The sequence below is a fragment of the Pelecanus crispus genome, chromosome 1 (genome assembly GCF_030463565.1).
Source record: "Pelecanus crispus isolate bPelCri1 chromosome 1, bPelCri1.pri, whole genome shotgun sequence".
Taxonomy (NCBI): domain Eukaryota; kingdom Metazoa; phylum Chordata; class Aves; order Pelecaniformes; family Pelecanidae; genus Pelecanus; species Pelecanus crispus.
In genome coordinates, this window is record NC_134643.1 from 38621849 (window position 1) to 38649610 (window position 27762).

Below are 27762 nucleotides of genomic sequence, written 5' to 3' on the forward strand. Positions count from 1 at the left end.
CATGTGCACAATTTGAATTAGGTTACTGCTGCAGGATGGTTTCTTGGGATGGAATTCACCTACGTTTCAGGCATCTGCAGTGTAGGTGCAAATAGCTTGCCATCTGGGTTCCAGTTATAGTCACTGGAAATCTAATATGGGGAGATCATACCCCTTTGTCTGATCAGATGCAAGATGAAATGGTCTACATCGTTAACTCCATTGTCCAGCTTTTCATTGATTGCAAAGGAATTGGTCAGCTGTAGATGCCCATATTTAGCCAGATACAAGCTATGCTTAGTAAAGTGACAATATGGTGCAGAGTAACATCAGTTCCACTGATTGCATCTTTAGAATGATCGCCAGCATATCTGTGTAATATATGTGCTTGTGTACATAACGGTAGAAAGACATCTAGACACGTGGACACCTCATGCATGGGTTTTTAATTCTGTGTGACATTTACTGTTTACAGAATAAGATCACAGTGACCTTACCAAAACAAGTATCTACAATTTTAAAATCCAGGAGGTATGTTTCTCAGTGACTTACAAAAAGGAGAAGTCATCTTCCTCTTTGCCCCATGATTTATGGAAAGAAAAAAAACAATTCAGTCTTAGTATTGAGAGATAAATCTTTGTGTCCAAAAGAAAGCAAATTAATTTCAAGTCAGTGGATAATATACTAATATTGAAGTCTCTCCCTATTACTCAGTTCTGGGTTTTTTTAAAGGAATGGTACGTTCATGAAGTGTAACTATTAAAATGTGAAGCCTTATTGGAGTTTAAATACTTCTAAAGCCTTTAAGTGAGGGGAAAGTATCGGGCCTTTTCATAAACTTAGGGTGTGTATGAAGCAGGTTTAATAATCTGTTTACTTCTTATCATCATTCCTTATCTTACAAGAAAGGTTAGTAAATTAAGGTCACCCTCCAGAAATAAAAAACAAACAGTTGTGCATAAAAGTGTGTTGAAGGGAATGCGAGAAGAGAATTAAAATCACTAAAAGCTAAAACAGTAAGAAGTGTTTGTACTGAGGCACAGGTGTATAGTAAATATAAAGAAATTGCATGTTTTATTTGTTACTTAAACTTCTCAGATGAGGAGTGGGTTCCTTAGGCAGGTGTTTTCAGGCACACACAGTAGTTCTGCGGCTCCACAGTAACTCTTTAAAGCAAACATACTGTTCGCTCCAATGACAAGGTTTAAGACATTACTTGCCTGGATTTCCCTAATGCTGTGGGGTCAGGGGCTGGATTAAATGGTTATTTCAAACCCCAATCATGACAGGCTCTACCCACCCATCTCTAGCATGCCAGCCAGGCCTGAGGCTTCACCGCAAGTGCTTCTCAAGCACCAGATATCTGGAAACCAGTTTATCTAGAATGGTCCAGAATAAATGGGCTGTTTAAAGGAATGGCTACTGATTTGGGCCAAATACTTTTAATGGACGAGTTCTAACACAGCCTACTAAGTATCAGAATAACAACTGAGTTCTCTTCAGGTGGCAACGCTGTATCAGGTGTCCTAGTCTTCTGTATCTTAGAAGGTGCCAGGAAAAAAGGTGACTTTGGGACCCATCTCTGAAAATCTAGTCTTGCACTTCTGCCTCACAAAATCCTTTTTAACCTGTTCATAGGGCCAGATCTAAAACCTGCTGTAGTTAGAGAGTTGTGTCCACTGGTTTTGATGGTTTTTAGCTCAAACAAATCAATAAGCAGTGCCGTAGATTTTGCAAAGAAGAAGCTGTTCTAAGAGAAGAAAATAAGAAATTACTGAGGAATTGATGTGCCACCTTCCACTAAGAGTGCACTGTGAAGATTTTCAATTAAAAAACCTTTCTGCTCGACATTTTTAACTTGTGAAAGTTTGTGATACTTTGGAGTATTAAATACCTACTGTTCTTTAAAAATGCATGCTAATAAGAGACCTTTCTCCTTGCTTACACTTTATGTAATTAATTCATTTTCCCATTTTCATTACTAGGAATTATCATGGAAATAGGAGATTTGTACCATAGGTCTTCATTTACTCCCTGGGAGTAGCTTAGCTTGTGTTGACTTTGGCTAGTGCCATCCTCATTAAAAATATGCATCATATACAGGATTGTTGAAAAAATAAGAACAGAAGCAGGTGAACCAAGACTTCAGAAGATGTTCTAAGAACCTGTGAGCAAAGCAGGCTTATTTTGCTGGAATAATCAGAATTTTTTAAGGGAAACTTTACTTTATCATTTTCCATCTCTTTTACATAGAGAAGGTTTTCTTACATGTTACATTACATACTTTTATGTTTTCTACGTTTCTTACATGACTAGTGAAAATGCATTTTAAGACTATTCTCAATACTTTATGCGCTGGTTCTTAAATTATGACTCAAAACGTCATGCTAAAAACAATTGAATAGCTAAGCTTTGGTCTGTATCTTTGCAAGTTCAGTAAATTACAAGTGGCGAGTACTTTTAGTCATGCATGGCTTCTCCCTGGCTGTGCCAGTCAGTCAGTATTTTCAGGTCTGCAGCATCCCAGCTGCTGCATTCCTCTCTTACTCCTCTCCCTACTATGCTTTCAGCCAATGTAGATGGGTCATTAGTCCCATGTTTTACATAAGGATATAAGCTGTTGAAACCAGAGCAAGGCGTACCTTTTGAGTGAGTGGGATTGGGGAAAGAGGAGCCAAGTTAGTTGTGGGAGGTCACAGAGCAGAGATTATTTCCTGACAATTACAGGAAAAAAAGTTGGTCAAACTGAAAACTGCAGGAGGTTTGGGTTGGTGTTTTTTGTGAACTGAGAAATTTAGAAACCTTCTTACATGTTGATTTAAAGAGGCAACAGATTATTGATTTTACAATAGATCATCTTTGCAACAGAGAGATCTCCCCAGTCAAACTCTAGTTTCATTTCTCTGGAAAGCTAAAATATCTTGCATTATCAGATCAAATACTGGAATATGACAGTAACGTCTGAGTGATTGGGAATGGTAGGAAACAGAAGGTAGGTGGAGTCTTTTCTTGCAATGGAGGGAGGTCTCCACTGGATTTATTTAGGGGTGAGGGCATATTCGTCAGTGACCTCTAAAGGAGTCAGGGGGGGATCGGTGAGGTGACAAGTTTGCTAAAAATACAGAGCTGTTCTGGTAGTAAGGATGAGGGCAAATGGTGGAGAAAAGTGATGCACATTGTAAAAATACATCTTCATGTCTCCCACTTGGCTTTCCAAATGACTCCTACTGGCATCACACTTTTCACAAGCAATACAAATGTACGGCTTTCAGAAAAATGAAAATGTAGGGACAGTCCAAAGCAAACAATTTAATATTAAATAAGACAGGGCTGCTGTACCACTTGCATATTTCATTGCTTTATCTTAGTCTTTAAAAATCTTGGCTGTTTAATTTCTCAAGGTAGTTGCTGCCAGATTTTCTTTTTTCTTTGCTGAAATAACACAGAATCTTGATTCTCTATAGAAAAGTTAAGTCCAATTTACTGTAGCACACCAGAGATCTGAGAAGGTGAAATCAGTAATTCTGTATTGGTAGTAATATATCAGTGACAATTCCTGGAGCTATATCAGAGGTTGGTTTGGAAGTGAACAGGATGCTGAAAACAGGTAGTACTGAGCCCACTTAACTGCTAGAGGCCACTGATGTAGTAAAATTGGCATAAGATTTTAATTGTTTCTTGGGGAAAGTACTAGCTAACCTGATTTAATGAATCCCTTGCAACTCCACATTCTGAAAAGAACTCATGACTTAGCAGAGGCAATACTGAAACAATTCAAACATGGTAATTGCAACAGGGATGAACTACTGTTCCGTTAAATGCCTTTTTCCTGGGAAACACTATGAAAAAGCTCTTAATTATGCAGTTGTGTTATGAAAATAAAGCACATGGTAACACATGGTAATTCCAATATATTTTAAGTTTGGAGCATTCAGTCTTAGTACATTGGGTTAAGAAGGTTTCTAGAAGAGGAGTATGTGTGTAGAAAAGGAAAGCTAGCGCCTTGCTACGGGAACATTCCTCTCTTATAGCCCACAGAAGTACAGCACTAATTACTGTCTTGTTGATGGATTTTCCCAGATAACAATTGTGGCTTTAAATAAAATAATTATCTAAGGGTTTACTCTAATGTGCCCTTCCCTGTGATAAGTGCTAACTTTGCCCTAAGCCTCCTTGCTGAGCTGTTATGAATGATGCTGAAAATTTGGCACACAAAACAAGACATTTATATCACTAAGTGAACAGTCTGTCACCTACAAGTGGGAGAGTACATAGTTTGGGTAGCATAATCTTTTTCATCTGCTTGTAGTCCGACTTCGTTACCTGACAGAAATCTATATTTTACATCACTGGATCTGCAGAATAAACCTGCTAAATTAATAGGAATTAAACTCACCATTTAATTTTAGAAAGGGACTAGTATACATTTAACAATGCTTGTTCACTACAGGAGAGAAATGCAGCATATGTCATGATGACAGTTCAGCATCTGCAATATTACGACCTTGCTCTCTCTTTTCAGTGCATGCTTGATGGCTGATCAATAAGCACTTTGGGGACTAATTAAAGTCAGTTCATTGATGGATCCTCTCACAGGATAGTCTATCGTTCAACAGTTTGGTGGACATCTGAGAAGCAGTATTGCTTATTTAATCAGATTATTTGTCATTTGAATAACAGATCTATGGATCTGTACGTATTCACAGATCAGAGATCTATGGATCTCAGAACTCTTCATAGAGTAAGTCTATTTACAAGAATTAGGCAAGCCTGTTACTGTCTTTTACAGTATCTAACAGTCTTTTAAAAACTCCAGGGAGAAAAGATGGTATAATGTTAAGGGAGAGAGTCATATATGCAACTTAGCATGCAAATTCTAAGCTAATTTGTTGAGGAAGTGTGCACTGAAATACTTGGAAGCCAGCTCCCTAGCTTGTTCCCATTTATTTTCCATATGTGTCTGTCTGATGCTTTCTCAAGTTAAGTTTAGCTGCTGCAATGTTAGCTCTTAAAAAACATTGACAAATCATGAAAAAGACTGGAGCTGTCAGCTTTCCCCAGAGGCTTGCAAAATAGTGATGTCACTAGTGCATGAGATAAGCAGTGCTATCAACCTAACAAACTGGACAGGAGTCAAATGCATAGGCTGATCACTGCTCTGTACATCGTCTGTGTTGATTTCTAAGCAAGTGTGGCTTGGGTAGGACAGACTCTGACTGTTGTCCATCCCTGAGTATACTGCCAAAGGGAGGGCTTCTTTTTCAATTTTAGTTATCTTAGGAATCATTTGTACCAAGAACTGGTGCAGAGTTTGTTGCAAGAACATGGATTTCAAGTAGACATCTTGGTTCCCCATAGAGACTATGAGCTCCATGTCATTCTCGCACAAAACTTGGCTTTCAGTCGGTGCAGAGTGAGACACTCTGGATTTGGTAGCATGTGCTGTAAGCAGGCAGTGAGAGGAAGAAGTACTCTTTGGCGATGAGGGGTTAGCAGAGTCAGCATGGAGGCATCTGAGCCTCTTGGTGAGAGCTGGTAGTGGTGCACTTGTATTCCTTCACTCAACAAGGAGGCAAGCTGAAATGTCACAGCTGCTGCAGAAGGACATTTATGCGTAGTCCACTGGGCTGCATGGCACTCAGAAAAAGTGCTTCAAAAACTTCAGCGCTTACTGCTTTTGTCAAGCAGAAGAAATCCTTGCTTCACCACTTAAGTCAGATGCTCTGAGATGTGCTGTTAGGAAACTCTGAGATATTATTATTGTTCCATCTTTGCAGGCAGAAAAACTGAGAGAGTACAAAAGAAAATAACTTTCCTAGGTGGTAAGACACATGAGTTAGCCTTGTCCCACCAACTAAAAAGTCTCTGGAGCTGACACACAACAAAAGATAAAACATAAAAGCAAACACCTGTAGACTTCTGTAAAGAAGCACTCAAAAAATTGAGTAAAAAGGCCAGAAGAGAAGGGCACAACCTTGTTTTTCATTTCCTTTTCCCATCATTTTTAATAGAGCCGTATCACTTTCTGTGATTCTCAGGTTTGCTCTATAAATCATTTCTTTAAGAAGTGCATTTCATCTCTTTTCAGTAATTCTTTCCGTGGGTCTGTACGAGTTAGACTGTCAGCACAGATTATAGACAACTTCAGAAATGCCTTTGGTAACAGAGCAGGATATAGAGAGCTGAGCGTGCCGTTTGGTTAAGCTGGGAACCGTGCAGATCTCAGCTCTGCAGGCTTACCTTCTCTTCCCAGCTTGGCTTGTTTCATCTTTGGGTTTTTGCCTCATCCTTGTAGACAGTGAGCTGCTGGGGCAGCGGCTGTTCCTGGCGGGTGTAGGCAGTGCTCGGGCAGGGAGCTCTGCACTCTGGTCGGGCCTTGGAGCGTGACTGTGCTATAAAACAGCAGCAACAACAATAACACTAAGTCCTGCTCCGGGCAGTTTGGGTGTTTTTCAGCAGAGAGCTGTAAACATAAATTTTTAAAAATAAAAACAAGGCCACTCTTTTTGATGGGCATCTCCAACTGTTTTACCTTACTACAGAAAGTTAGTGAAGAGTTCTGTTTCATTCTTAATACCAATACTATTTCAGTTGTATCAGCAGCATGGCATCGGTATTAAATTGTGACATCGCAGTTATGGTGTATAACATATGCATAACCTACATGGTTATACAAAGTTGCAGCTCTCTCAATGCTTCTTTCTTTTTGTTGCACAAGACTTTAGATATGCATCTGTTCAGCCATCACCTGGCATGGCATGCGGTTGGTTTGTGTCGATCCACACTAAGCCATGCTGCAGCAAATTTGCACTATCTAGCTTTAGTGTCCCCAGTGTCGCCACTCTATGGATGCTCCTTAGGCTGGCCTAACTACTCAGTTACAAAAAGTTCTCCTCTCTCTAGGGAATATTTCAGGGCAGCTCCCCAAACTCATCTGTCTCCCCCATGGGTCACAGAAAGCTGTGCTGAGGGAGGAACAGCCCATTTGATTCCTCCCTGGCTGTGTCCTTCGGAGGAGATGTGAAGGGCTCGCATGGCCTCAGCCCAAAGATAACATCTGCTGGAGAGAGCATTCTGGCACCCTGTGAAGAAGAAAGGACGCAGAAGAAAGGACGCCGCTGGCTGCCTGAGGATGCCTTCATGCTTTGTTCCTTGCTTGAAACTTAAGACAACAACAACAAAACCCAACCAACCAACCAAAAAAAAAAAAAAAAAAAAGGCTGGGAAAGGTGGAAAGAGGCTTCCTGTGCTGGAGGTGGGCAGAGACAGCCCTCCCCAGCAGAGGCGGGTGGTTTGTGGTTGCTTGCTGCCCACTATGCAGCATTCAAGCTGAGGCTTTTCTTGCTTGAAGAAGAAAGGGAGGACTGGGCTGAACCAGTCCCTCTCCCTCTTTGTGGTCTGTGCAAGCATGTATTTGCAGGCTGGCAGCCCAAGCTCTCTTGGCTGCAGAGCCAGTGTGTGTGTAGGGGGAAGATAATGGTATTAACTGGGGGGCTATGGGGAAAGCACCTTCACAGCTTACTTATCAGGCAGCTCCTTCTCCAGCTCTCATCTGGTTTTAGGTCGCGCCCAATCTGCTTGCTGCGGAGTTGGGAGCCGCTTCTTTCCAGGCTGTGAAGAGCCATGCAGCTGGCTGGGGATGTCCTCCCAGACAGAAGCTTCCCGTTGCCTCTGCTTCCTTCCATTTTCCTCAGTGCTGAAGGGGTCCTTCTACTTTCAAACATTCAATGTCCACAGCCGAGCTGTTAACTTAGCACTGAAGAAGTCAGATAGATATGGCACTGACATAGATTTAGTTTTATTGCTCATTATTTCATGTTTTCATTCAAGGATGGGAATCCTGAAGTTTAGTAAGAATGATTTTGCTCTTTACTATCAGAGCAATGAAAAAAAAAAAACCAAAAAAATTTTCTACGCAACTTTTGACTGACATATTTGATAGCTTGCCCCATTGCCTATCAAAATGTTTCAGTGATGCAAAGCCGTTCTGAGCAGAAATGAGGCAGGATAAGAGAGGGTCTCACATGCTTTCATTACAACTAGTTCTCCATCACTTTTCTCCTTATTCATAGTGCTTGGTAAAGCACTCTGAACATTTAGAATTTTAGATCTATAAAAACAAAATCAAAATGCAACCAGAAATCTTCAATCTCTGTTGGCAAAGAAACTTATCCAAGCTCCATGTTTATAAGAGAATGTTTTACTCAAAGACCCTGTGATTTTTCTGTAGATACCTCTGTATTTTCATTTTGTCCTAACTCTCCTTTGACTCTGTCTTTTGCAGGTCATGAAAACATACCACATGTATCATGCAGAGAGCATCAGTGCAGAAAGCAAACTGAAGGAGGCAGAGAAGCAAGAAGAAAAACAGATTGGGAGGTCAGGAGACCCTGTTTTTCATATTCGACTAGAAGAAAGGCACCAGAGACGGAGCTCTGTGAAAAAGATTGAAAAAATGAAGGAAAAAGTAAATAGTCCTTTTATTTAGCTTCATTTGAAGTAAATTCAGTGCATTTCTGACATTCTTTAGCATGATATTAGACAGAGAAGTCCAGCTAGGAAATAAAATTAAACAAGGTACACATAATAAACTAGCAGTGCGTTATAGATAACTTGATTTAATTGCAGTTCAGAGAGGGGAATACTTTATTCCTAGTGTAATTCTTACTGTATGGTGTGACACATGTGAAACAAAATACTAAGTTATCACTTTGTATTACATTTGTTACATGCATAACAGGCTGGCAACTAAAATTCATTCTTGTTAATAGGAATGTGTGCTTGAATTGTTACCGATTTTGGTACATACCAAAAATGAAGTAGTTGAAATACATTAATATACTATCTTTTTCCTAGCGTCAAGCAAAATATTCTGAAAACAAGCTGAAATCTATTAAGGCCCGTAATGAATACCTGCTCACCCTTGAGGCAACCAATGCTTCTGTTTTCAAGTATTATATTCATGACCTTTCGGATTTAATTGATGTAAGTATTGGCACATTTGTTTTTATGTTTATGCTGTTCAGGAGTAACACTTTGGTTTTCATTTTCAAAAGGAATACATTACTCATATGGGTTGCCTACAATATGCTTGTCATTTATAATATTCTATGGTATAATCAGCAGATTTTCTCTTCAGCTTTATATTTCACAAAATAAAGTGCCAATATGATGCTGAACCCATTCTTTTGAAGTTGGAACATTATGTTTTCTCCCCATGTGGCAAGAGAAAATATGACAGGAATAACACAAAAAAGGTAGATATTTCCATTTTGTACTATAAAAGGATTTCTGGGCTACAAATATTTTTTACAAGATTAGCTTCTTAAGTTCTTCTTGAGTAGGCATCTAATAACATTAGACATTTCTGTTTTCCTGTAATTTACAAAATATTGCCTGATTTTGTTATAACTTCTTCCTTTTCCCTTTCAACTTTTTTCACTCCAAATGGTTTCACTCCTCTTTTTTTGTTGCTTCTTTCTTATAAGAGATGGGCATGTATCTTTTTTGTGTTTTCAGTATTTCTTGCTGTCTCTATCTCAACATCTCATTTCTTCCTCTTTCCTACTCACTGTTGCGTGTCTTCTCTCTTCTGATTTCTTCTCGTTTATTCTGCTGTATATTGTCCCTGTCTAATCTACACCCATGCACCTGCACATCCTGCTTCACCCACCTGGCCTGCCCAGGCAACGAAAAGGTTTATCAGGATCCCAACAGACAGATGATCCGGGCAGAAAACTAAGGACAAGCAGCATACCTGCTAGGGTACCACCCAAGTGAGAAGTAGCCCCTACCTAGTGGATGGTTTTCCTGATACAGCTTAAAGGATGATGGATTTTTGGCTTCTAGTTAGGGCATGTCTGATAAATGTGGACTTTATGAGTTCTTCATGCCTGCTGGAAGGAAGGAAAGGTCCCTTTCCCTCTGTTCCTAGCACTCCCACCCCTTCAGAGGTGGGAAACATGCTGATTTTGTCTTCTCTCCTGCCTTTCTTTCGGAGCTCACATTTCCCAGTGAGTGTTTCTACTTGGTCAAAACTTTCTCAGGTTGGAAAATAAACCTCATTTTTACCCATTTCATTGATGTCCACAGAGGTTGCCGTAGCAGTGAAAGCTGAGTGGAGGAACCACGGGCCTGGAGCTTCACAAAGAATTGCAAGGAGAAGCAAAGTGAAGCTCTCTCTGCATATATATACAAAGGCAACACTCTTTAGAGTTACTGTTTCAGAAGATACTTACACAACCATGAAGACCACAGCTTTCTAACTGCTAGTTTTTAATAGAAATATACACTCTACAGTATCTAGTAAAGCAGGAAAATGATACCTACTTTGTGTGGCTTTTTCCAAGCCATGGACCAAAGCAGACAATAACATTCTTTTGGCAAAACGGCTTTAGAAATGATTCTTCCCTAAGGAATTTAAATGGAAAGTCTAGCTGCCCTTTGCATCACTGTTTTGTAAGAGTAGGCTGTAAACATGTGCAACCAGTATTTGCTTCAGAGCCAATTTAATCCGATTGTGAGCTTCTTTAAATGAAGTGTCTTTCAGACATTTGTATTTAATCAGAATATGCTGTGAAAGCATTGGTATCGAGACAGAGTGTTTACTACTTGACAAAGGAAATGCTTTTTGTAAATGCAAGAGTCTTGGCAAGATTTTGGGGTTATATCATTGGAATGTGAGACATGCTTCCCACTGGCCATATGTTGCAACAATCCAGGCTATCGCATTCTGTAAATCTGTTAGTGTAATGGTACAATTCAGAGTTTTCAGAGCAGTGGTGGCGATTTCATTCTTTGCCCTCTCTACTTTGTCCCCATCTGCATGCCTGCCTTTCTGTGCTTGCCTGAGCTCTCTCTTTGCCTGTACAGAAGGGGATTACTTCTCCTCTATGTCTGAATTCCAGTTAACATAGAAGGGATTTAGGTCTCCCCAAGCTGTTGGTGTTGCCCATAAATGAAACTGAATGTTTTCCTACATTACTGAAAAATATATCTGATAAAAATGGGATAAATATATGAAGGAATGCAGTGAACTGTTCAATATAATTTTTGTAACAAGATTGGGGAGGGTTGTGGGATTTTTTTTTTTTACAGAGTTTTCATAGTTTTTTCGTTTGGATTCTGCTGCAGCTTGATTTGTGAGGATCATACGGAAAATCCTAAATTGCAGTTCCTCAGCTGAACTCAGTCTGAACTGTTCAACTCCTTCATTTCATTAACAAAGCTCAGAGCTTCTGACTTAAAATGATGATGTGTTGTTCATCTTAAGCTCTTGTGATAAAAGCAAGATAAAAATATTGCTGGAGTCTTAGCTGGATGTTTTAATGCATTTAATGAGCTGAGGGTTGGGACGAACATTTGCAAAGAAGTAGAGGGATAAACAGGATTTGATATGCGCAGTATATTTCTGTCCTCTGCATATTGTGCTAGAGGAATTTGAATTTTCTGTTGAATATTTCTTCTCTGCTGACTATAGTATGATCTAGTTCAAGTGGAGGACATGAATAGTTTTTTTCTTTATTTGTATTACGTAAAAAATAGCAAAGATTACTTTTTAGCAAAATTAAATATGCTTTATCTAGTATGTAGAAATTATTTTTTTTAAGATTGTGGGTTTCAGAGGAGCAACAGAGTACACACCCCTGCTAATCTGACTTTTAGTACCAACATCTGTCCATATGGCATGTAACTATTGCTCATTTACTTGAAGATTTCCATGTAACTGAGTTTATTAGATTTATCTGCGTAGAAGAGGAAGATAGAGGCCTATTTTCAGACTTGCCATGCACTCGTGATCTGAAGGTAAATGCTAGGAAAGAGTGATCAAAACATTTGAACGTAGTTCTGCTGCTAGAATAAATAAAATATTCATGTGTTGGTCTTTCTTAGAGTGGAGTTTCTGAATCTCTAATTGCACTCTGCATGCTTTGGATGGTTAGGAAGTTAGGGAACATTTAGCTATTATGAACTTCATTTATTCTGTAAAGGTTCTTTGTTAATCATTCATAGAACCAAGTTTAAAACTAGACTAGAGTATGTGTAGCTCACAATCTTTATTACATAAGTTCTCATAAATATGGTATGTACAGCCAGATCCCTTTGATTTGAATGTTGATGTATGTGTAACAAGATGATTAGAAAGTGACTTATTCAGAGGTGAAGGCAGTTTTTTATGAATTTCTCTCTCCATTGGCATTAGAATTTTATTATTATTCCTGAAATAAAATGAAGAGCAGCTTGCTTGTTTGGTTGAAGCTCTGTGTTAAGCACTGCAGTTTGTTTTGTTCAAGCCTAAATATACTCTAGGGAGCAATAAAGACAGTAAATGCTCTTGAGACTGCTTCAGATTTAATTCCAAATAAGAATAAAATGCAAATTACAAAATTAATTTTTCACACATATCCCAAATGCATCACTCATCTCCCTCCACTTTGCCCAACCAAAAGTCTTTATGAATCCAGAAATGCAATAAAACTTATAGTCCATGACTTCATTCTCTCATTTCTCATCTTCACGTCTTGCTGCACCAACTGACATCTCATCTCTCTAGCCCATAGATTGATAGCAGATCTCATTAGCCATCCAAGCTGTAGCCTTGGTGTGCCGATTAGTGAACCTCAAAGATTCGTATTTATTTTGGCGAATAGCGTGGTTGTGCACTTGAAATTCCCAAATCTTTCTACAAATCTACAGATTTTTTCTTAAAATCATGTATACATACATGTGTATGTGTGTGTATCTGCATACACGTAGCAACAACTATTTGTTCTTTTTGGCAACACCAGAAAGGTTGGTGATTTTTTTTCCAAGCATGGTCAGACAGGATGTGGTGGGGGCAGCAGTTTAGTGGCAGTACCTTAGATTTTTAGTCTTGGTAATGAACAAATACCTGAAGTGCCATCTCCATTATAGACGAGTGTCTTTTTAAACCATCGCTAGTACTAGCAGCTTAAAACAGTACTCTTCTTTCTGAGTAGCCCTGAGTTGATATTGTGTCAGAGCCATTCCCCAGTTAAAATTATCTTTGTCTCCAAATTTTGGAGAAAGTGAGCTATGGTCTGGCAGAAGTAAGAGTTGTGATGTCTGAGTGTTTATTTTTGCTTTTAAAAAATAACTTTACTCATACAAATTATTTTTTTTTTACTTAAAGCATTGAAGCAAAATTCCAAATTCAGGCATTTTAAATTCCATTCAAAGAGCCACTGGTGATAAGGCATTAGTTCAGGTTCTGGATTTATTTCTTGTTTGCTCTGCTGGCATTGGCATTGCAAGAAAATGCTTTAGTCTGGCAGGGTATTCTGCTTCACTTGAAGAATCCTTCTTGGCTGAGAAGCCATGTTTGTTACCCTGTTCAGCTCTCATCACCTGCAAAAGATGACTGTGGTGATAGGTACCGAGTAGATTATGGGTTAAACGATGAAGTTCTTGGTACTGTCACAGCATAAAGGCTCCAATTGTACATTCTAACTTGGAAAAAGGCTGCATCAGAAACCTACACAGCTCTAATTGTAAATCAATAAGCTTTCTATTAATACTCAGATTAATCCTCCAGCCAAAATTCAGGCTCTAGGTGCCTGTAGTTTTAGAATACATGGATAGTTGGCCATGCTAAACCTGGCATTGCCCTCTATTTCTCATTTCCTCTCAGTTTAATCTTCCGTGAGGTCTCTCTGAAACTAATGCACATGAAATAAAACAGGTGTTTTCTTATCCACTTTCTTATCAGCACTTTTAGTCTGTCTTTTTCGTCCAAGTTAGTGAATTAAATATGAGATCTGATCTGACACAGAACAAGAGGAAAACACCAAGAGACTTTACCTTTTAGAAACAATATTTTTTAGGCTGGAGGTCTTTGAAATATGGATGTGCTTTAGTATAAAAGTTGAGTGGCTGTTTCAGTAAGTGTAACAGAAATTTCCATTCTATAAATGCAAAAGAGAGAGGTGAACCTATGTGTGTTTGATTGAACGTGACATCTTTTTACCATTTTCTTTGAATGGTTCAGCAACTGGTTTTTGGAAAGCCACTGTCCCAACTGCAGTAACTACCTGGAGTACTCACTAGGACTGAAAGCTTAGTCTTTCTGGAAGTTTTGCTGTGAATAAATCAGCCCTCTGTTGTCAGATTTCAGAGAGCAGTTTGATCACTAGTCATTAGTGTACCTAAGGCAAGGTGTGAGGGGTTTCGTTCTCTTCTGCACACAGGTTTAGGTATGGTAAATAGGTTGAAAACTATTTCCTATGCAGTGTGTGCATCTGTATGTACGTATGTCTGTCTGTCTCCCTCTCTCTCTTTTTCTCTCTTTTTTCAAATAAGTAAGAGGAAAGGGCAGGGAACGTGATTCCATGAGTCCTCAGGGTTTGTAATAGCTGTGAGGGAGGTACGCATATAAACGTAGTCTACAGTGGTCTGAATTCAGATTGCTTCTTTACCCAACTGCATCGCTTCACTTGCGAGTCCGGCAGCGAAGGATGATTTTAAGCTGCAGGTGGGCACCCAGGACGGGCGGCTGGGGGCTGAGGGATGCCCTAAAGCAGCGTGCTCCCTGAGTGCCCTAGCCAGGCATTGGCCTCTGACTGGGACAAACGTGTCCTGTTCGAATAAAAAACATTGCTTTGTATGCAACTGTTAGCAGACTGATACACCACTATCGGGGTGACAGAGAGGTTTGCGATACATCTGCCATTACCTGGCAGCTCACTGAGCAGAAGCTGAGAATATTGTTTACTGTGTAATGTGGGGAAAAAATTAAGGAAACAGTCACTTGATACGCTACTGCTGTGACATTTTAAAAATATGTTCAGCTGTTCCTCTAAAATATTAACCAATCATGAATAATGCAAACCGAGGATGTTTAAAATTCAAGAACAAACACAACTTTATGTTCTACCAATTAGGTTTCAATTACATTCCAGTGTTATTCTCACCCCTAGAAAAAAAGACGTAAACTATGACTTTCTGCATTTAGTAACATGATGTACATTGCTGGCTCTGTCTGAGCATGGGAAATAAGGTGTTTACAGTAAATACGTTTTCACCATCAGAGCAAAAGATGTTAAACCATTCTCGTTGCATCAAAAATCATCTTAGGTGGGTCACTAATGCAAGAGACAGTTGTGGGGTTTTTTGTTTGGGCACACACAGGGTGAGCAGGAATTGCTTCATTTTCAGTTTGGTGCTAGCATTGACTTAGATGGTGGAGTTATATCAGGGTGGGTTTAAATAGATCATCTGAGGCTTACATATGACAGTAATACTGTAAAGCCTGCTTGTGTGTGGAGTCCCAGACCTTTTCTTTGTAAATACAGTAACTGCACATCTGTATCCAATAAACAAATGCAAACCTATTGCCATACTTGTACACTGAATCTCTTTTCTAAAACTGTCCTTTAATCTTTGCAATAGAATGAGGATACTAAATACTTACTGTCTGGACCCCAGTACTACATTTTAATTTACAAGATATTTTGGAAAATACTTCGAAGACAGAAGAATTTCAGGACAGAAAATTTTAGTGATAATTTGTGGCTTGGGATGTTGGAATGATGTTCCGCCTTTTTAATTTGTTTTCTTTTACCTTTATTGTGTTTTTAGTGTTGCGATCTTGGATACCACGCTAGTCTGAACAGAGCCCTGAGAACATACCTTTCTGCAGAGTATAACCTTGAAACTTCCAGGCATGAGGGCTTAGACATCATTGAAAACGCAGTTGACAGCTTGGAGCCACGAAGTGACAAGCAGAGATTCATGGAAATGTACCCCACCGCTTTTTGTCCACCAATGAAGTTTGAGTTCCAGTCTCATATGGGTGATGAGGTCTGTATAGTGACAGGTATCCCCGTGGTGACTGTTTCTGTGTCTGTATACCAAGACAGAGAATGTATCCGCTTTTACAAAGAGTTTGGTAAAAGCTGTTATTGCTACCCAAAAGCAAGTAGATCAGCAATAACATTTTGCAAAACCGGCAGCGCTGTTCTGAGCTTCTTCAGAGTTCTCATGTAAAACCTGTTGTGTGTTATTATATTCTGTATTACTCATAATGCCATTGCTGCGAATTTGCTGGCCAACCTGCGCTCAGCCCAGCACCGGTGTAACTAGCAGATTTGTGTCTTCACTACCAGCCAGCCTTACCCGTAACAGAGCTTGTGGGTGCTATTTGAGAGCAGCTGCAGAGCTGCTCCAAATTACGCATGCTGAAATGCAGCCTTTTTACCTTCTTCCTCCCCCATTTTATCATTTGGAGATTGCAGGCGTACTGGGTACCCCAGCCGTGCCCTGTTCTGCTATGCCAAAGGCCATTAGCAAAGCAGAATGCAGAATCACCCATGTACATCTTTCTTGGAAGGTAACTCCAGGGTTTGCATTTCTGTGTGATAGAGAAGCAACGCAAAGCAGCCACACAACAAGGCTGTGCTTTGTAGTCATAAGATGTGGTACATAGTTCCACTCCCTGTAACGCATAAATACTTTCAATTTAGATGGACACATTTCATTGTCTGCTTTATTAAGTTTTAATGGCTTTGGTAGGAATTCACTTAGTTTTAAGGAGAGCAACCAAAGACTGTTAACTGGGTTTTTTCTTCCTTGCGTCTTACAGCTCTTTTTGATTCTTTATTAGGTTTGTCAGGTCACTGCCCAGCAACCTGTGCAAGCAGAGCTTATGCTAAGGTATCAGCAACTACAGTCACGATTGGCCACACTCAAAATTGAAAATGAGGAGGTAAGATCTGTGTCTACATGGGCTGTGCATTGAACACCATTTTCAGGAGGACACAGTGTTTTCTACCTTCTCAAAAGCATGTAAATGACCCTGAAATGGTTTCAATTTGTATGGACTGTTTTAATTTTAAAAATCAAACACTGGCAAATATGCTAAGGTAGATCCTTGTCTGCTTTATAGAGGTTTGGAAACTTCATCTTTTACCTGTCCATATGTTCACATTACTGAGTTCTATGTTTTGCAGATGCTTCAGTGAAAACTTGTTGGAGCACTTATTTTTAAAGTTTTGTGGCAGAAAGCCACTGAGCACAGCTACTGTCTTCTGTGACCACCCTCTGTCCAGTCCCCAAATTGCTACTTCTGAAGTATAAAGGAATTTGGACTGTCTTTTGTGGTAGCTGAGTCAAAATCTGTTCTGCTCTCAGCTACAGCTATTTATAAACACAAGTACTGAATGCCTGTGATGAGAATAGCTCACCTAGTAAAATAAAATGCATTTTTTTTGTAAAATATGGTAAAGCTATGCTGTTCTCTTTCCCCTGCTCTGGCAGCAGAGAGAGGCCTCCCAGTGCCTCTAAACTGCACTTTTATCCAATTTAAAGCAGTGTTAAAGGCTCTCAGTTTAAATGAGAATCTGTTCCTAAATTAAAACATAGGGCTAATTTAATATCTTGGTGTAGTTTTTTGATAAGTTTTCAGGATTCCAGTTTTTCTCATTTTACGTTATGTGCTGAATGCTTAGAACTAAGTTTTAATGTCCGTGAGACACGTACAGTTGTCTCTAAAAAATCCCACTTGACTTCAGAAAGTATCTCAAGGTAAGGAAGGAGAAAGATTAGTTCTTTCAGTAAAGTGAAGTGCAAGAGCATGGGGGGAGAAATCATGCTGGCAGGCACAAAAAGGATATTTGCCTATGCTGGAGATGTGTGTAGAAGTGTGCATGATTCAGTTAAGTTGACTCTACTAGACACTCTTCTGAAGCAGAACTGGGAGGTAAATCACATCCTTGTGAATCCTGCCGGTTACTTCATTGCATTGCAGAAACACTGCATCCCCTGTTCCACAGCCTCCGTGCCCCGCTTTCCACTGTGAGCAACTGTGCTCTCCGTAGCTCATCGGAAGTGCTGAGATGCTGATGTAAATTGTTCCTTCTCCAACCCCCTCCTCCAGCTGTGTATTCCACTTCTGCAATCTAAACATCACTGTGCTCTGCACCATAGCACTCTGCAGAATGGTGTCACAGATTTTTATCTTGGAAGAACATGTTCTGGCAGCCAGATCCTTGGATGTACACATTCAATCCAACACACTGACCACACGTGGGAGTGTTGACCCTTCAGAGCAGTCATCATCTGTATTGCCTGTTGTCCCAGATTAGGGACTGTAATCAAATCCTGTCACATTTTGATTCTAATTTCAGGAAACAAATGCTTGAGAGTGCTGTACAGTCAACACAAGAGTACGTGTTTGTGGATTGTACCATGGTAAAGCAGACACCTAGATAGGAAACCTAATCACATCATTCTTGTGTTGCATAGGTATCTGTTATAGTACATCTATTTTTTCACATTCACACACCGGTTTGTTTGGGGGAGTGTGCCAGAGAATTATTTTGAGTAATGAACTTCCCTTGTAAGCTGTTCTGGTATGTATTTATCTTCCCATTTGGTAAACTGTGCTTTTTAACACCAGGTTAAGAAAACAACAGAGGCTACCCTGCAGACAATACAAGATATGGTCACTATTGAAGACTATGATGTGTCAGAATGTTTCCAGCACAGTCGCTCAACAGAGTCTGTGAAGTCAACAGTCTCTGAGACATACCTGAGTAAGCCTAGCATTGCAAAAAGAAGAGCTAACCAGCAGGAAACAGAGCAATTCTATTTCATGGTATGTTGGTTGCTTCCTCATTCATGTGATACAGACCAAACACCTAAAGTAAACATCATGCAGAAGTTCCTAGAATTTATGTGCCATACATAGTAATAGATTGATCTGCATCTTTACAGAAATTCAGAGAATATCTGGAAGGTAGTAATCTCATCACAAAACTTCAAGCAAAACATGACTTGCTGCAGAGGACACTTGGAGAAGGTAAATATCACACAATAAATTGCAAAGTGATTCCAGACTGTACAGTGAACTCACTGAAATGCCAAAGGTATGCAGGAAAAAAAAATTACAAAACTTGAAGCTTAATTGTCCAGTAAGCATAGATTTGATTTTTACCAGTCATACTTTTGGTGCAGTGGTAAGAGTACGCACTATAAATTGATTTTATTTCTTCAACAGATATTTATTTCCACTGTGCAGACATTTAGACAAGTGACTATATTTGGAAATGGAACTGTTGAATGAAAAATCTCATGTCTGAAAGGAGAGCTGACACAGTCAGTGCAGGGTGATTTAACAGCTGTGACAAATGTACTGTTTCTACTTCCTAATGATTTCTGTTGACTTGAGTTTTTTCAAGAATTGGGGCAGAGTGAATTTTTTTTAAGCATACAAAAAAATTATCCAGGATGCATCTCTTACAATGGACTCACTAATGCAACACTTCTGACACATGGACATGAATGTCCTTCTTGCAGCCTAACAACTCAGTGGAGCATTTATGAAAGGTAAAAGGTGCAATCCTGACCTCACTGATGTCAGTAGTGAGACTCTTATAGACTTAATTTAATGTTGGGTTTCTGTAAAGTATTTGTGTGTTGTGAACTGGAATGAATGAAAACTTAATGAATAGCTCTATACCTGTTGATTATCATTTTTGCATATAAAATTATTGCACTACAAATTATGATAGCAGAGAATTATCCATTGTCTTGAACACTCTCCACACTTTTTAAAAATACATCTTAAAATATAAACCAAGTCAGCAGATATCCATGATCAAATGAAGTAAAGCTGAATTAGGGCAGTAATGAATCAGGCACTATGCACAGCTCCAGCCCAGCTCTTGCCCACCCTCCCAACAGGCACTTCCTCATGGACCAAAGGGAAAAGCAGAATCACACTGCAAGCCTTGAGGAGTAGCCACACAGAGTGTTACAGGCTTGAGAGGAAGTGAGTTACACCGCAAAGAGTAAAAAACCTCTCCTGAAGGTTAAAGACTATAATGCAAAGTTCAGACTCAAGAAAGAAAACTTGCTCTCTAAAGAGTGTCTCTAAAGGATGTGTCAGTTTATTTTCTTTTTACTGCCAAGTATCTGTTGTTAATCAGATCTCTTCTTGCTTTTAATACAAAAGCCCAGATCCACAAATCCAGTTGTGGAGGTGCCTAAAGAGCTATTAACAGGTCAGTGGCTGTGACCTAAACAAAGCCCCTGTCCAGGTAGTGACTGAGGTTGGGATTAGGAAATAAACAGCATTTTCTTGCAAGGCTGGACTGTAGAAGGTGGTAGCTGTTTTTAGACAACTAACTACATTATGTTCTTTCTCATGGAAGTTTTCATTTAATGGGATTTTTTTAATGCGTGCGTTGAGTAGTTTATTCATGCAAAACAATGTGCAGCTGATGTTAGTCAAAAAAGAGGAAAATTTTTCTCAAAAGGCTTACAGAAAATGTATTTGGAAAAATAAAGTGAGTGTTTGTTATGTGGGAGCCCAGTAAAATGCTTGATCACCTACTGAAGGGAGAAAGATAAAAGGCAGCAGAATCTGTTGCCTAATGCGTGTTGGAGTGAAATAAGGAAAGAATTGTATGAAAGGAAATCCAAAGAAAAACTTCTCAGCAGGGTGACCTAAGTGGTAAATTGCCGTCAGGCTCTGAGCCGTTCTGCCACGCTCAGGCATGCTTGGACCGTTCTGCTTGAAGACTTCCCTTCGACCCACTAGCTGTAACCACAAGTAGTTAATCTGTGCTGCCCACAGTGTTTTTGCACATAGTTGTTGTCACATCATCATAGCATAGCATGTACAAATAGTACCCCAAATGTACACGTTTACGTTCAAAGCTGGTATTTGGAGCAAAAGCCATCATTCGTACAGGTTAAAAAGTTCAAGTACCCTCTTCTATTGAGACATGTCCCGCATTAAAATGGACATGCCTGGGAAGGAGGACCTGGATTCTGTACATTCCTTGAATAGGGATGATTGAAAGGATAGAATTACAGTGGAGTTATGAACGTTATTGCTGTAGCTAGTATAGAAATGAATTTGTAGGAAGTGAACTGCTCCCCTGCTCCGCTCAAACTGCCTTTTCTGGAAACTTTCGTGTCGGCAAGACAGCAGACAAAAAACACAGGGTGCTGTATTAAGTAATGTGGGGGAAAACGGGGGGAATGGGAGAGGATTGTCTGAACTGCAGGTTTTCCTTTGGCACCCCCTCTTGCTTTTGTTCAGAACTGTACAGTGTAAGGATGTAGGCTGAATAAATCCAGATTCCAGTCTGGTGTCCACAACGTTGACAGCATTTGGCTTCTGTTCCAGTTCATCACCTGCCTACTACAGTCTGTTGCTGTTTAGGGACACAGCAGATACATATTCGTCATCTGCACAAGGGAGATAGATGAAGTGCTCTGTGCTGAGTCTGCATCTACAAATTTGGAAAAGTAAATGAGAAATACTCAAATGTAATTGATACTAAACATAGGAAGCACACTGGTACTCATATTAATCCTGACCCAAGGCTCATCTATTGAATGAACAAATGAACAAAGCAAAGGGAAACGCAAGGAAGAGAATAAGCCGTTGTAAAAGAAATTGCCTCTGTGTCCCAGATAGTTTTTGCCCTAATCTGTTAAATATCAGAGATGTGTTTAAAATCCCCCAGACTCGGGATTTATAACATCTTTTGTTTTACTAGCATTTATTATTGGGATTCTTAGTCTCAGTGAACTTCCCTTGGTTACATGAGTACGCAGAATTCCCTGGCTTACCCTTTTTCTGTCATGGGTTATTTTACATACTCTTCTTTCATCCCTCTTTTAACCTCTTCAAAATAGATGCCAACAAACTTTACATGTCTTATTAATGCCAGAGATTTTTCCCAGAGCTTATTCTTTGTGCCACCTTCTGTGGATCCCCACTCTTCTGGTACTGCAAAATATATTTTCAGATTAGGGTTTTCAGTACTGTGCAGTATTTCAGGTGCACCTGGACATTGCCACATAATATTAGGTTTTGCATATCACTGGTTTTCGTTCTTTCTGCAGTCTGACAAGCTTTTCTGGTGTTACTCTCAAACTGAGCGGTGTACTTAGGCCTAGCCCAAGTGATGCTCAGAGTGATTTTCAGTCAGTATAATTATCTGTAGTTCTGTTAGCTGCATAGGTGTTTAATTCTTTCTTCCCTAACACCTTACTTGAACCTGTTAATACTGAATTTCATTTGCCATTGTGTGCCTTGTTCCTTAACATGGTTAAATTCCCTGAAGGGCTTCACAGTTTTGTCAGGACTTGATACAAAAGTATTTCAGTCATCTGCACAATATTCTGCCTCCGTAGCTGCTGTGATCTCCCCAAGACATTAATAAATGTATTATGTATTACGTAAATGGTCCTAATGGGAAGGATTGAGTAAATGACTGTTATACTTTTGTCATGATGAAAAAAGACCATTTAATTCCACTCGGTTTCTCTTTTCTTCACTAGTTTTTGATCAATGAGAATATTTTGCCACTCAATCCATGGCTGTTTAGTTGCTTCAGTTGCCTCTTGTGAAGAAACTTATCAGGGGCCTTTGAAAGTCTAAGTAAATTAATTCAGCTGGTTCCCCTTTATCCGGTATTTTACTGACATGTTCAAAGAATTCTAATAAATTAATAGGGCACAATCTGCCTTTGGGAAAACTGGACTGGTTGGAACTCATCATACCATGACCTTCCTGCTGTTTCATTATTTTGCTTTTCATTATCATGAGTTGACACAGTGCACATGCCTGACTTACTGAACTGTTCTGCAAAGGTTACCCAGAAACCTTTCTGGAAAACGGTATTTGTTTCTTCACAGTTCTCTGCAGTTCTCTGTGGTGTTTCCCAGTAGTAGTGTTGTATTTTTTTCCTCCAATACACAGACAAAAGAGAGGAAAGAGTCTCAATAGCAAGCCCTTGGTGTCTGGAGCTCTGTATTTTCAGCACTGAACAGGTTTAGGCACAAGGCACATGGGGAGATATAATCTAATCTTGGTGCAGCTCTACTTCCATACTGATTTAGCTGCTAAAACACATGAGCACAAACAATAGACGTTGTTTGGAGTTTTACTTCAAATTATTTACAGTATCAAGTGACTCTTTAATCTGTGGGCAGGCTTCCTAAAAGTTGTTCCATAACATGGGTTGTGTTTGTATCTTAAATGTAACTGTGGAGATGGTAGATAACTGCAGTGTCTTGTTTGTTATATAATTGTAATTCTTTTGCAGGTAACACGAAAGTTAGGGTTGAAAGTAATTTGCCAAGCATAATTTAGATACAAAAAAAATCTGCCTAAAACCTGCAAATGATCGTTTCCTGTTTATTGAACTTTTCTAGGTCACAGGGCTGAATACATGACAACAAGGTAAGATATTTTTGACTTGATCAGAGTTACAAATGTAATAAAATATTAGAAATTACAAATTTTAGAACAAGTTTGTAAGGGTATATAACGTTGTTGCTGCTGTTACATAAGTTGTGTACAGACCCTGTGTGTTTTAACATTCAGCATTTCTGTTTCTGCATGCTGATGGGTAAAGGACCAGACTGTTCATCTTCCTCATTCCTGTGAGCTGCTTAGGCCAGTGTCAAGGGTGGGACAAGTGGGATCCTTGAAAATATTTGTGAATCACACACCAAATTTGGAAGTTGCAGAGGGCTTTTTGGTGCTAGAAAAGAAATCTTTTTCAGTTGCTAGATATACCTTGCCTCTTATGGCTTGTAATTACAGTTCAGAAGCACCTGACAGAGAGATGAATTTAGGGGATAGGCTGCATCTTTGATAACCTAGCTCTGGGTAGGAGTACCTGCCTCCCCCAGCATCCATGTATTCAGTACTTAAGTGGGTCTGTTTATCCACAAAAGAGAAGGGATACAGTGTTAGATCTCCCTGCTTTGTGCAGCATGTACTTCTCCAGTTGTGTAATGCCACACCTGCGACACTGCCTCCAGACAAACACAGACGAGCATGCCGCAGCCCCCAGGGTATCAGCCTGTGGGGGGCAATGGCAACTGTTTGGATTTGCAGCTGCCACTTGTGTGTATCATTGCTATGGGCACCACCCTTCTCGTCCTGGTGACAGCAGGAACATCCAGCCCACCTTTCCTGGTCTCGCTCTTCCCTTCCCTTTCCATGCAATACGACGATGCTCAATGCCTTCTCTTTCTCTTTTTTGCTTCCTGGACAGGAATGGCCTTGCTACCACGCCTCATCTTTGCATTAAAAAAAAAAAAAAGTCTTGCCCTCCCAGCTAAGAAGTTTGGATCCGGCTCTGGCTCTGCCTTTGCTGGACCACTTGGTTTTGTGTAACTTCTTCTGCCTGGCCCCCATATTCCTGGGGACATCTCTACAGACTTCCGATCAGCCTTTCTCCTACCACTACATGGTCCATTTTAGCTCTGTGAAGCTGGACCTATTCACCTTCTTCCCTTACCTTTTGTGGTAACAAATCAGAGCATTCTTCCCAGTTGCTGACACTAATTCTGAGACCTGTGCCTTTAACTCTGCCCCCAGATGTTACCGGGAATGCATGAAAGTCAGCAAGCTTATGTCTAATGAGGAAAACATTCTTTCTTGACTCCAAAGCAGGTGACTCGTCAGGCTCACATCATCCTAAATTCCCTGCTCTGTAAGCAGCTGAAAGAAGATGACAGATTTAGGCAATGATTTTACCTTAGTGAAGCAGGGGAGTAGCTTGAAGCCATCTTGCCTCCTGTCTTCTCACAGCTGGTCCCTTAGAGAAGGAAACTCTGAGGGAGCAGGGCCTGCCCATCCATTCCTCAGCACCAGTTCCCCTGCTCCCGCTGGGACTTGCCTATTGCCCCAAGGTTCAGTTAAGTTTTCAGACTGTAAGACATGAAAATGGAAATGTTCCTCAAAGTCAAAGTTAAATTGTAGAAGGGAAGAGGGTATCTTTAAAGATGAGTTTAAAATAGCAGGTAGTACCCAAACAGACCAAAGTCCCACCACTTAATGTTCTGTGCATTATTGTTCTTCACTGTTTCCCCCAAAACATTTTTTTGCTAATTCCTGAAAAACCCATAGAAACATTGGAGTGCTGGTGCAGGGGAACTAGGGAAGCTGTTGGCATGCAGAGTGCCCCGACATTCACAAAATAAATTGTGACCTAGAGAACAATATTTATTATTTCCTGTAATCTCTTTCCATTGTAGTCATCACATGTGTAACACACTAGGTAAATGTTTTGCAGACCAAAGTTTTGTGTGTTATTCCTTTTCTTTTTTTGCATTATGCTGCTTTTGTTTATTTGTTTCAAGTTGATGATGTTTTTTTAATTCCTTTGGCTAATTTGCAAGGTGTTTCTTTTCTTGTGTGAAGATGTTGATGGTTGGATGTGGAAGGCTAAAGCTGTTTAACCTTCCTGGCTCTAGTTGAAAATGCAGATGGTTTGGTTTTGAAGCATCTTAGGAGTGTGCTGAGCAGCCTTAATTTGCATTTGAAGCTTCTCCAGCATGAAGCAACTTTTCTGCTTGATAAGAGGTGCTTCGAGTGGCCTGTGTTCTGCCGCTGCTGGCAGGATGAATTCCAGTGGTTGCTGCACATTTCATGCATGACTGCAACAAAAAAGGCCATTCCTATTGTGCACTATTTGGAATAAATGTATATGGTAAAACTGCAAAGGAGGGATTCATAAAGAATGTCAATATTTATCCATAAGTCATGCATTTTTAATGAGGGAGTTCTGCACTCCTTAATCACTGTTACACGTAAATTTGATGGAAAGTCTTTATTTGATAAGTACTGTGTTTATTTCTCCCTTTACAATGTTCTGTTGTTTTGCCATGAGCTTACAGACATTTCATTTTATTGTGTGACTTAATTCTGCCTTGCTCAGTAATCATATTCCCTTCCCTTAGGCCTCCAAATCTTCCCCCTAAGCCCCAGAAACACAGGAAGCCCAGACCCCGATCACAGTATAGTGCTAAGTTGTTTAATGGTGATTTGGAGTCATTCATCAAGGTACTGGCACCAGCCACCCCAGTGGCTGATCTCAACACTTCTTAATATAATGGTCACCACCTCACGTGAGCTGAGGCAGATCATTATGCCTAAGTCTGTCCTGGGGCTCTTTTCTTTCCCGGTTGATCAATATAATACTTCCTGAAGTCAGAGGGAAAGAGGGGAATTCATTTCTCACGCTAGCCTCCCTACGATTGTGTTAATCAAGCAGAGATAGTATTGGCAGCCTGGTTTTATTAGGAAACTGAGCATTGTGTAGAAGCTAGGATGTAGTGGTGCATCCCACGACTTAGCACAAATTCCTGCTTGCCATTTTCATTACATTGAGTATTCAAAGTCCGTGGAGAAGCAGTATTACCCTGGGTTTCATATCCAGCTTTTGATTTCCTATGACTTTAGGAATTTATTATATTGTGTGAAATTGTGATCACCGCTATTCTGGGTCTTGTATCTGCTGTATTTACTATCTTCTTCTTTCTCATACTTTTATTTCTAATAATGCTTCTAGCCGAGGCCGAAGGAACTCTCACACAAGACATCAGGTATAGTTCTGGTGACAAGAGAACCATCTCCTCCTTGCTCTCGGGTTGCATTCATGCCTGGCTCAAAATTAGTTCTTTCAAAGACCTGGAGGGAGAAGTTTGCATTGAGAAATGAGTGTACAAGTACAGCAGGCAAAACTGAACCAGAGCACAACTCTGGAGTGACTAGTCTTAAATGACAGATATTTCCTTATTCATTAACAAGCACATGCCCATCACAGTCAATTAGTGCCTCTGGACACTAGCTGACAGAGCTAGAAAAGAAATCTTCAAAAAATATGTAACAATACATTTCTAAACACAGTGAATGAAACTCCTAACTGCAAGCTCTGTGAACTGGGTTTGAACGTTACAGGGGGTGTTTTTTTCCCCCGTGCAACACAGCTAGCAGCAAATATTTTGCAGAACAAATTCTGTGCTCAGTGGCACCATACCAGTTTAGCTGTCTTTGAATCAAGCTTTCAGCCATCCTCAGGACAACTATAGGGAAAATTTATTATTATGCAGGCAGTGCTGTGAGGTGCAAAGACTTTCAGGAAATCATTACATGATGCAAGGGATGAATATCACGAACAGTTTCTTGCTCAAGGATGAAAATAAGCAAAGAAGCAGAAACTCCAACAACAAAAAGCCCCTGGATTAGAGAAGCGCAGGGCAAATCAGGAGAAATGGTACCCCGTCGTTTTCCCTCACAGAAAAGAGGGTTATGCTACATGGCAGTGTGGGTGACAGGGCTTACTTGCAAGTGGAGAGTCCTACATAGTTAGTCTTTCAAAAGGAAAGAGGAAAAGAAAGCTGGCAGCCTTACGACAGATTTGCCGGTGTGGGAGCTAACATAGGAAAGCATCCCTGCCCAAAGACCATGTCATTCCTGATAGGGATGAGTCATTTTAACAGGAACAAAAGGATTACAGCTAGTGAAATACAGTATCGCACCAGGTTGCTTTTTGTTACAAAATTATAATTAGTCCCAAACATACATTCACTGACTACATACATCAGATTAAATTCACCAACACAGATTGTAACTTCAAATTATTTTCCTGGCATTAGTTCCAAAATCCAAAGCTGTTAGTTTAGATTATTTCAGGGAATTACTTAACTACGAATTTGTGCATGGTTCTGAACAGATTCTCCAAAACCAGGTACAAAAGGAATTTATTTTTTTGTAATTTCTTACTGCAAACGCTATCTTTTCCAAGGCTTTACATTCTTTGCATGAACCAATGTACTAACAGGAGATATGGGTGCATGTTGTGCATGTTTTCTAATACTCTGCTTTTTTGGAGAGCCAGGCTGCTCAGTGTTGGTGAAGATGACAGTATTCCTGGGTTTAGCAACTGACCTGTTCCATGGGGTTGTTTTATTTGGCTGTTACTGAATCATGACATTAACTCAAACAGA

General features: G+C 39.9%; 1 protein-coding gene across 2 annotated transcripts in view; it reads left to right on the forward strand.

The window, feature by feature from the left end:
• Positions 1 to 27762, forward strand: part of SRGAP1 (SLIT-ROBO Rho GTPase activating protein 1) — a 147447-nt gene that overhangs the window by 90400 nt on the left and 29285 nt on the right. The window contains exons 5-12 of one of the 2 annotated variants that reach the window (XM_075704812.1): positions 8264 to 8446; positions 8836 to 8964; positions 15577 to 15798; positions 16601 to 16702; positions 18395 to 18592; positions 18712 to 18796; positions 23173 to 23200; positions 25714 to 25816. In XM_075704812.1, coding sequence (XP_075560927.1) covers positions 8264 to 8446; positions 8836 to 8964; positions 15577 to 15798; positions 16601 to 16702; positions 18395 to 18592; positions 18712 to 18796; positions 23173 to 23200; positions 25714 to 25816 — 1050 coding nt within the window. Of the gene's footprint in view, positions 1 to 8263; positions 8447 to 8835; positions 8965 to 15576; positions 15799 to 16600; positions 16703 to 18394; positions 18593 to 18711; positions 18797 to 23172; positions 23201 to 25713; positions 25817 to 26324; positions 26359 to 27762 lie in introns of both variants that reach the window. The other variant, XM_075704822.1, reaches the window with a different exon arrangement.